The sequence below is a fragment of the Montipora capricornis genome, chromosome 14 (genome assembly GCF_036669925.1).
Source record: "Montipora capricornis isolate CH-2021 chromosome 14, ASM3666992v2, whole genome shotgun sequence".
NCBI lineage: Eukaryota > Metazoa > Cnidaria > Anthozoa > Scleractinia > Acroporidae > Montipora > Montipora capricornis.
The window spans coordinates 48,706,685-48,716,684 of record NC_090896.1 but is presented as its reverse complement, the minus strand read 5'-3'; the positions used below and the strand labels follow the sequence as shown (position 1 = coordinate 48,716,684).

General features: G+C 40.0%; 1 protein-coding gene across 3 annotated transcripts in view; it reads right to left on the bottom strand.

The window, feature by feature from the left end:
* The window catches only part of LOC138031302 (uncharacterized), a 41,781-nt gene that overhangs the window by 28,042 nt on the left and 3,739 nt on the right, over positions 1-10,000 (bottom strand). For all 3 annotated transcript variants that reach the window (XM_068879008.1, XM_068879010.1, XM_068879011.1), the window contains exons 4-6: positions 7,474-7,655; positions 7,078-7,203; positions 6,364-6,591 (exon numbers count right to left, since the gene is read on the bottom strand). In XM_068879008.1, the coding sequence (XP_068735109.1) occupies positions 6,364-6,591; positions 7,078-7,203; positions 7,474-7,655 (536 nt within the window). The remainder of the gene's footprint in view (positions 1-6,363; positions 6,592-7,077; positions 7,204-7,473; positions 7,656-10,000) is intronic.

Genomic DNA, 10,000 nt, shown 5'->3' with positions numbered 1-10,000 from the left:
ACCGATGAAGGTCTGAAGACGGGTGCCCCATACAATTATGGTGAAACTTTTGTGTCACGGCAAACTCATCATGATCAAAGTAAACACTGGTGCATCATGTATAGTAATGAGCAGCAAGGAGTTTGATAACTTGCAAAAGACAACTGGAACCCAACCGTAAGCCTGTGCGTACCTACACCAAGGAGACCATCAAGACTAGGGGTGCATTATTCCTAGGACAGTTTACATATAAGGGACAAGTAGCTATGAACAATGTGTTAGTGGTAGATCACGAAGGTGCTACTTTGCTTGGTAGAGACCTCAGAATCATGGGCAGAGATCATGGAATCTTGTCAGGTACATGCTATTAAGTCTAATTTTGATAACAACCCAAACCCTGTCAGCAACTTCCCCAAACTTTTTGAACCAGGGTTGGGAAAGTTAGATGGGGTTAAGGCCAAAACACATGTCAAGGAAGGCACAGTGCCTATTTATCAAAAAGCAAGACCCATCCCATTTACTGAGAGAGAGCTTGTGGATGCAAAGCTGGGCCGACTTGAGAATTTGGGAGTAATAGAACTAATGTCCAGTTCTCTGAATGGGCATCCCAGATCATCCCAGTGCGTAAAGCCAATGGGAATTTTAGACTCTGTGGCAATTATAAAACCACAGTTAATAAGGTGTCTCACTTGGGTCGTCACCCACTCCCCAGGGTTGGGGATGTGTTTGCGGCATTGGCAGAGAGGGCTGTTTTCTCCAAATTAGACATGTCTGAGGCATATGCACAAGTAGAACTGGATGAAGACTCACGTAAATACACGGCCATCAACACACAGAGGCTTGTTCCAGTACAGGCACATTCCCTAAGGAATCAAGAGTGCCCCATCCATTTTCAACAATCAAATGAATAAATTTTGGCAGGGATTCCCAATGTCCTAGTTTTCCTTGATGATATTTCTCATCACAGGGAAGACAACATCTGAGCACAAGCAATATTTGTATGAAGTCCTAAATAGGCTGGAAAAGGCAGCCCGAAAATTGGGGAAAAGAAATGCCAATTCTACATGACTTCCATTGTCTATCTAGAGCATAAAATTTCTGACAGGGGCATTGAACCATTACAGGAGAAAATTCAGGCTATTCTGGAAATGCCCTGGCCCTCAAACACATAAGAAGTACAGGCCTACCTGGGACATGTAAATTTCTATAGGAAATTTTTAATCCAACTTGTCTGAAACTCTAGAACCAATTCACCATTTGCTGCAGAAGGGAGTACCATTCCAATGGGGAAAGGAACAGGAAATTGCCTTCTCTGACGTGAAATCCCTTACACAGTCAGCAGGGGTGAAAACTCATTATGACCCCAACAGGGAAATGGTAGTAAACCCGGGGTTTGGGGTTGTTTTATACCACATCATGCCAGCTGGCACAGAGCATCCAGTTGTTATGGCCTCCAGCTCCTTATCCCCTGCTGAGAAAAAACTACAGTCAAATAGATAGGGAAGCCCTTGCACTTACTTTTGCTGTGAAGAAGTTCCATCAGTATGTATATGGCAAACACTATGTTGTTTATACTGACCACAAACCATTACTGGGATTGTTTGGGGAGACCAAATCTCTATGTGAAAGAGCCTCTTTTGAATCTTAAGATCATCAGGGCTATTATGCTCCAAGCATATAATTATACCTTGAAACAATCTGGACAGGAAAATGGCCATGTAGATGACCTCAGTACTTAGGCTACCCCTACCTAAGGCCCCCAAAGACACTCCAATTCCAGGTGACATTATACACCTTATGGAAACTATTGACAACAGCCCTGTAACTGCCCAACAGATTAAGGAAGGCACTAGCAGAGACCCTGTGCTAGCAAAGGTTAGGCACTATATCCTGACGGAGTGGCCCCAGAAATAATGTGATTTTTCAGTAGGAAGGATGACTTAAGTGTTGAGGGAGGATGCATACTTTGGGGGTGCAGGGTAGTGGTGCCACCTAAAAAGCATGAGCAAATCATGGCAGAACCACATGACACCCACCCGGGCATTACACTCATGAAAGCAGTAGCTAGGAGTTTGGTATCATGGTGTCAGGTTTAGGTACGGACCTGGAACAAATGGTCAAATCTTGTGAATCATGCCAGGAATCCCGTAATGCACCACCTAAAACAGTTTTGCATCCCTGGGAGTACTTAAAGTCTCCGTGGTCAAGTTACATGTGGATTATGCTGGGCCACTTTTTAGTAGGATGTATCTGATTGTGGTGGATGCTTTCTCTAAGTGGGTGGAAATAGCAGTCACTAACACTGCAACTTCAGAAGCCACTATTGAGGGACTAGGCCACATGTTTGCCACACATGGTGTGACTGATACCCTAGTATCAGACAATAGTTCTTGTTTTACAAGTGAGCAATTTGCAATTTTCACCACTTCATCCAGCCTCAAATGGGCTGGCCGAACATGCTGTTCAGACAATTGAAGCCACATGTAAACTTAAAGTGCTACTGTGACGAAACTTGAATCTTCCCTATTGAAGCCATTTTGGCACATAAACACGTAGTCTGTACGAGAAGAAGGATGCTGTTTACCATTTTCAAGTATCTCTTTTTGTTCTGGAGATATTCAAGTTTTTTAATATGCAAATTAGCCAAGTGATGACGTCATAAACCCTACCAAATTTTGATCAAGTATGATGGAGAAAGATATCTCAGCCAATTTGTATCAGAAATACTTGGTTCTTTGCACTAAGATTCTAGTAGATGTGTTCCACAATATGAGCATACCATTTTTGTTACCATGGCAACATACTGGGTTCCAGACCTCCCTGATATTAAAAGCTTTGCAGATCACCTTTGGGGTTCTGTTTTGATATTTGCAAATGGTGCCTCATCTGCATGATCCTGCCAGCATATAAAGATGTTAGGTCAAGTTTGTGGCCTTGGTAAATGTATTTCCAGCCTGAGGTCGCCAAAATATTGAAATCAGGTTGGAGGGGACTGGAAAAGAGTGAGTTGCCATGGGAACCAATTTCTTTACAGTCGTAGGTGTGTTGCCTTCAGAACTATCAGCTCACCAAGTTTCAATGTTCTCTGTCGCAAATTGACCGAGATAGCTCTATTTATATTCTTGATGCTCTATTGGGTTGGGTGAATGACGTCATCAGCCTTCTCATTTGCATATTTAACACATTTTTCAAACTTAAATATCTCTGGAACCAATGCAGATATTTCCAAACGGTAAACAGCGTTTTTAATGTTTCATGGTACTCTATGTGATAAACCAAAAAACTCAAGGGATAAAAAATTTGATCATAGTAGCACTTTAAACAAATGAAATCTGGTAGTTTAACAGCCAATACTGCTCGCATTCTCCTCAGACAGCATACCACCCCCCATAGCACCACGAGCTTGCCACCATGCCAGCTATTAATGGGCCGCATGATTAAAACTCCCCTAGGGTCGGTGTTTCCATCTGTACAGTGCCGCTCGGAGATAAGCGAACAACGCAGACGCAAAATGAACGCAAGCGATACGCGTATACGCGTTTTTTTGACGCGTCTAAAATTGCGTATCGTATACGCGTTTGTGCCTTTGTTATTCATAACCATAATTTTGCTTTTCCAGTATTGTTTGCGGAACAAAAGAATAAATTGCGTGACTGCCGACAAGTCGAAAATTTGCATACGGTATGTGGCTTTGATTACTGTCAATTTCGATCCGCAAATGCCGCGATGAAAGCATCCACAGGGCATTATTTCGAAGTTTAATACCCTTTACATGCAGCAAAGGTCTCGAGAGACGAGCGAAATTAAATCAGCAAATTATGACCAGAAAAACCGAAGACATGATTTTTTTCAGTGTTTGCCGTGACGGGGTATTTACAGTCACTTCACGGTGACTTTTTGCCGACGCGTGCAAAGTCCAATAATTCCTTGCAGAAAAATCAACTAAATTCGATTGGCATATCATAGAAAGTTTTTAAAAAATCTTTTCTTTGTACTGAGAGCATTTCACCGTTTGAATCAGTGAATTATGTCTCGAATCACATCACGATGGCCTCTCGCCGGCGCGTGCCCAAAATTAACCCGATAATTTTCCTTGCACAAAAATCAAATAAATGTGATCAGCGCATCATTGAGCCTTTGAAGAAAAAAACTGTGTCTGAAGTGAAAGCATTGTACCCGTTGAAATCAGAAAATCTTACCCAACAGCACCGGAGATGTGGATATTACATGAATTAAATTCGTATTGTCACGTGCCGGCAAAAGTGTATGATTTCACTGTCGGGCTGAAAATCCACGCCAAAAAATCATTCTTTACTGCTGAATTTATAACAAAGCAACTCAAGCTGCAAAATTCTCAGCCTTAAATGATGACTTTCTGTACAAAACGGCTAATGATGAGCCCTTTGCTAAAGAGTTGTGTTGTTAAGTTTAACGAGTGACAGATGCAACCGCCTTGGACCCGAAAGATGTTTGTATTTTTTCACCAATCGGTGAGCGTCACGCTTTACTTGAGTATTCATCCAAAACGACAGAAGGAGTTAAATACTCAACTTTAAATGATGAATGGCTGTACAAAACTGCTAATGACGAGCCCTTTGCTTACGAGTAGTGTTTTTTAGTTTACGACTAAACGGATGCACCGGCACGAAGTTTGTTTTGATAATATCGCTCTCAACGCTTTCATGTAAATTTCGATGTTAAAAAGGTTCTTGTGTGCAGTTTGTCGCTAGGTTTATATTTCTCCAAAAGGAAACTTAATGAATTTTTTTTTTTTTTTGGCTTTGAAACACAAATATCCAGCCAGAAGGACTTTGCGCCATTCGAATAAGCATATGGTGAGATTTCTTGCGCACCGACCAGAGAACACGCAAATTATTTTCACATTCACCACACCGCAAACGACTGAGACTAAACAAAGACAAGGCGACAAAAGAAAGACAAAAGGAGAGCTCATAAATACTAATGAGCCTTTTTGCGTATGTGTAGACGCGCATCCGCGTTTTTTTTTGACGCATTTACACGTTTTGCGTATGCGCGGTTTTTGCGTATATTTTGGTTCGCTTATCTCCGAGCTGCACTGTATGCTAAAGTGCAGACTAAACAGGAAGCAATGAAAAAGGCATTTGACCAAAGGGCAAGCTCCCGGTATTTCGAATTGGGCGACAATGTTTATTCACGTAATTATGGACAGGGAGCTAAGCATTTACCCAGGGAGGTGGTTGATAAGCAGGGATCTGTCACATATGGTGTTCTTTAAGGGACCAGAGATACGTTAGGCGTCATGCTAATCAGTTGTTTCCTCGCCTCAAAGAAAATCACGGTGCGGGGGTAATGGATTGTACAAGTCAGTTGCCTCCAGTGGAAACAGAGGAAACAGGGGAGAAAAGCCTCCGTGCCTAGTAGTAGGGAGATTATGGAGGAGACCTGGGAGATCCCTGAATCCACTCCTCCAACAGAAAGCCCAAGAGGTGGGCATCTGGATTTGAAACCAGAGGCAAACACTACTGTTCCAGTGGAGGCGGTTGACAAAGCCTCTTTGCTGAGATCTAGTAGAGAAATCAAATGCCCTAAAAGACTCGTAGAGGAAGTCTAGTTTTGACATTATTGTTACATTGTACTTAGTTTAACTTGATTGTGACTTGTACCCCATTAGGGAGGGAAAGATGTTACATACATGTCACGCATGCGCAGTTGAATAAAGGGTTCAGACCTTGTGGTCTGTTTTTGAGGCTAATCAACATGGTGTCAAGTGTGGTTGTTTAGCTAGCCGTGAACTAGCGTTCAACTCTCTAACATGGAATACAACAACTTGCATCGGGGAATTTGCCGAATCCATATTTGTACAATGTAAATATATTTGTAAATAGCCAAATGGTTCTCCTCTGCCACTTGAGATTTTTCGGAATTATGTTGCAATTGATTTAAATTTTTCTCTGGTTGGTTGGTCAAATTGGTAAAGCGCATTTGAGTCTTCACATGCAAAATATGTGTTCTACAAATGACAGAATATTATTATTGTTATTCATGTAAGCTGGAAAATTGAATTGCCCTGAAATATCCAAAGATGGATCAAGATTAAGCTCAAATATTCACTAACGCTCATTAATTTGTAATTATAGTAGACTAGTGATCATCAAATCTATACTGTAGCGCATCTTCTTTGTTTGTTTTTTTAAGATTAGATCAAGAAATCACATGGCCATTTTGAAAATAACAATAACTTCGGTGTATAATATATATCTACTTTGGTATTGCAAAACATTTTTTGGGGTACATTATTACTGTAAGATAAAGTTTGACTTTTTTCATGACCAAAGAACATGTTAACATCTCTACAGCACATTATTTTATTAATTAAACAATAAATATGGCTAATTTTGGTACCTGGGGAGGGATGTCTAGCAAATCCTCGCAAAGGAAATACAAATCGTTGACAGACAATTTCTTAGTGAAGCCATTGTCCACAGCAAACACCTGAGCCAACAAGGTTCCATCCGTGATATGCTCAATGCCAAGTACTTGGGCACGGTAACAATCTCTATGACCTCCAATAATTTCAGAAACACAAACAAATGTTCCTGGTTCTGGTATACCAGTCAGAGGTGAACATTCCTGAGATGCCAGATAAAAATCATTCAAACAAACCACCAAAATAGATACATGTAGTAATATATTCATGATATTCATTTAAGTCTGTCTGATGATCACGTAAGCGTGAAACTCAGAGTCACAGAAGAAGTTGTGTCTTATTGATTAGTTCAGTCCTCAGATATACGTATATTAATCAATATATCAATGTCTACCAAAATCGAATGAGGACAATGTGTGAGCCAGCGAGCCACGTGAGTCATGCGAGCCAAGAAGCCAGTCAAGTTCATGCAAGTCACACAGTAATGTTATTGAAAGCTAACCGTTTAAAAATAGGTGCTAATAGACTTAAATGCAAGGCTCACATGACTTACATGTACAGGCTCACAGATTCTCCAGCTGGGCCACCAAAATCACTAAATTGACCAATGGTTGCAATAATTAAATAAATCAATCAATCAATCAATCAATCAATCAATCAACTGAATTCAAGAGTCTGCATCGATTCACCTCTGATAACAGTCTTTGATTAATCCATTCTACTTTTTGTGCCACCTGTTTTCCTCCAACATGAGCCCAGAAATGACAGGCATCAATCACTTCAGTGACACAAACGTCAGCCCACTTATCTAAATCCTTCACAAAGGATATAAGAGCAATGAATAATATGTTATAATTAGCAGTATTTACATAGTTTCGCTATTAGCCTATGTACATTAGCCAACATTGTCATATGAATGAAAAGCCATAAAAACAAATTGAGGCCAAAGTGGAAATACACATGAGATGATGGGCTGGAGTTCCCTGTTCCGCCCATCCTATTTCTGTTTGTGTCACCATTATCTTTCTTCATATTCTTCAATAAGAACACTTCCTGAAAGGGTCACTGGTGTTTAAATACTATACCTTCTCTTTGACATATTTTCCTTGATCTCTAGCATTGTTAGTATCACTGTGTGACATATCTGGCCACATGAGTTGACTCCTTATCAGTTCATCACTGATCTTTATATCCTGATAGTCTACTGTAGTGTCAAATAAATCAACACTGTATATTTTGCTGACTTCAGTAAAGCCATTTACAAGACCTGGGTAACAAGTAGGAAAAGAAACAATTATAATAATATTGATGAAACGGTATATGAAATGAATCATATATGAACTGCGGATATGAAATTAAGTGAAGCTATGATCTTCGCAGTTATGAACGCAATTTTTACAATTGCGTAGAGAAACCTGAAAAATTCAGGACTTCAACAGGGTTTGAACCCGTGACCTCGCGATTCCGGTGCAACGCTCTAACCAACTGAGCTATGAAGCCACTGACGTTGGGAGCTGGTCATTTGTGGGTTGACCAGCTCCTAACGTCAGTGGCTTCATAGCTTAGTTGGTTAGAGCATTGCACCGGAATCGCGAGGTCACGGGTTCAAACCCCGTTGAAGTCCTGAATGTTTCAGGCTTCTCTATGCAATTGTAAAAATTGCGTTCATAACTGCAAAGATCATTACATAGCTCCACTTGATATAATAATATTATAAGCCACAATCATAGATGTACATGTACATGTATATGTTGTGGTTTAATTTTGTTTTTGGTTCAGGTTATCTTTGTATATATATTTTATATCACTACCCATGTTAACATAATTATTTGGACATCTTTCTGTAATTCATTACAACTCTTTATGGAGTTTGTATCAAATAAACTAGAGAAATCATCTTTTTACAATACTAACCCCGGGACATCAAAGAAGAATTGTTGGATATACTGGAGTTTTTAATAAAACAATAATACTCGGGCTTGCTGAATACAAAATGATTATAACCAACTTGGCGCTACGCACCTCGTTGGTTATCTATCACTTCACATCCAGCACACCCTCATAGAAAAAAATTAATATAATTATATCTTATTTGATGTTTTGAGGCTCTGCCAGGGGGTCCCATGTTGCTTGTCTGCGTTGGTGCTTTGTCAATGTTTCACATTGCTGCGACTGTTGCTGTCAGAAATTTAAAGACAGGATGTCGTTTGTCGCGATTTCACTTTAAGTGCTCTCGCTACTTTTTAGGCCATGTTGCTTGTCAGAATTTACCCTGGCAGAGCCTCTGTTTTGGTGTGTAGTATCGCTGAGTAATTTTACAAGTTGTGCCGTATTTTGACGAGCCCGCGGCTTGGGCGAGTTAAAATACAAACAACAAGTAGAAGTACTCAGCGATACTACACACCAAAACATCTAATAAGCTATTCATTATCAATTTTTTTTTAATTTGCACTAAATTTTTAGCAAATAAATTGTACACAACTGAGAATTTGTGACAGATTTGTATGTGCCGGGCAACGTCAGCAACTAAACTAATTAAGTCAAACCTGTTCTCTACTGTACAATAACCAAGTGTACAAATAACTAACTGTACAATGTCATGGAAAATTTGTACTCGTTTAGTGTGTTTTCTTTTGTACAATAACTATGAAAGTTAAAAAAGCTGCCCACCTGTCTGTTCAGAAACGGTGATTGTCACTTGGTCTTTCCCAAGGTTGAGGTACATGTGTTGTACATTGTAAGCTTTAATGGGACAGTCCATTTTTTATTCGCACCCCCCCCCCCCCCTTCCTATGGAGGGCATGATTCTGACAGGTCCCTAGGTCCCTTTTTCTCCAAAGTTAGATTCCGACAGGCCTCTTTTACCTTTGAAGTTAGATTCCAACACGTCCCTTTTACTCTGAATATTCATTCGGACAGGCCCGTTTTGAATAGAACAAAAGACTCTGATTCCGAGCCCCTCTACTGGAGCAGAAATCCCAGATTCCGGCAGGGTCCTTCTTGACATTACAAAAAAATGCCTCCTATACGGGGTTGCAGATAAAAAATGGAATGTCCCAATAATATAGCCAAGTGTCAAGTACTTTACCTTGACACTTGTTGAGGTTCATTTTAGAAAAGAGACTGGGCCACAGGAAATATGACCACCCATACCACAGGATCCAGAGAGATTTTCTAGAGCTTATCAAGTGATTTATTATAATCTCTCAGATTCTTAGTACGCGGACTGTGATTGGCTAAATTAGCAGGCCGCTTAATTTGAAATTTCGATAAAACAATCTCCAGCAAGTTTTTCATGTCTTTTCTGTTGCATTAACATGTAAAATTGTTTGAATCTTACAAGCAACTATTTTAAAAAGCTAAGAATATCAAAGTTTTATCATTTTTCAGATCTTTATGGCGGTTGAACCTTCCACTTGTCTCCAACTACTTTCATTTTCTGCATGGCTGATTATCACAGAGATATAATGCAAAATAATGTAAATATCTTAGACCATACTGTAAATTATGGACCCTTGTTTTTGGCCTTAGATTTATGGCCCACATGCTTCATGCATGGGCCATAAATCTAAGAGGAAAAACGCGGGCCGTAATTTACAGTACAGCCCTTAA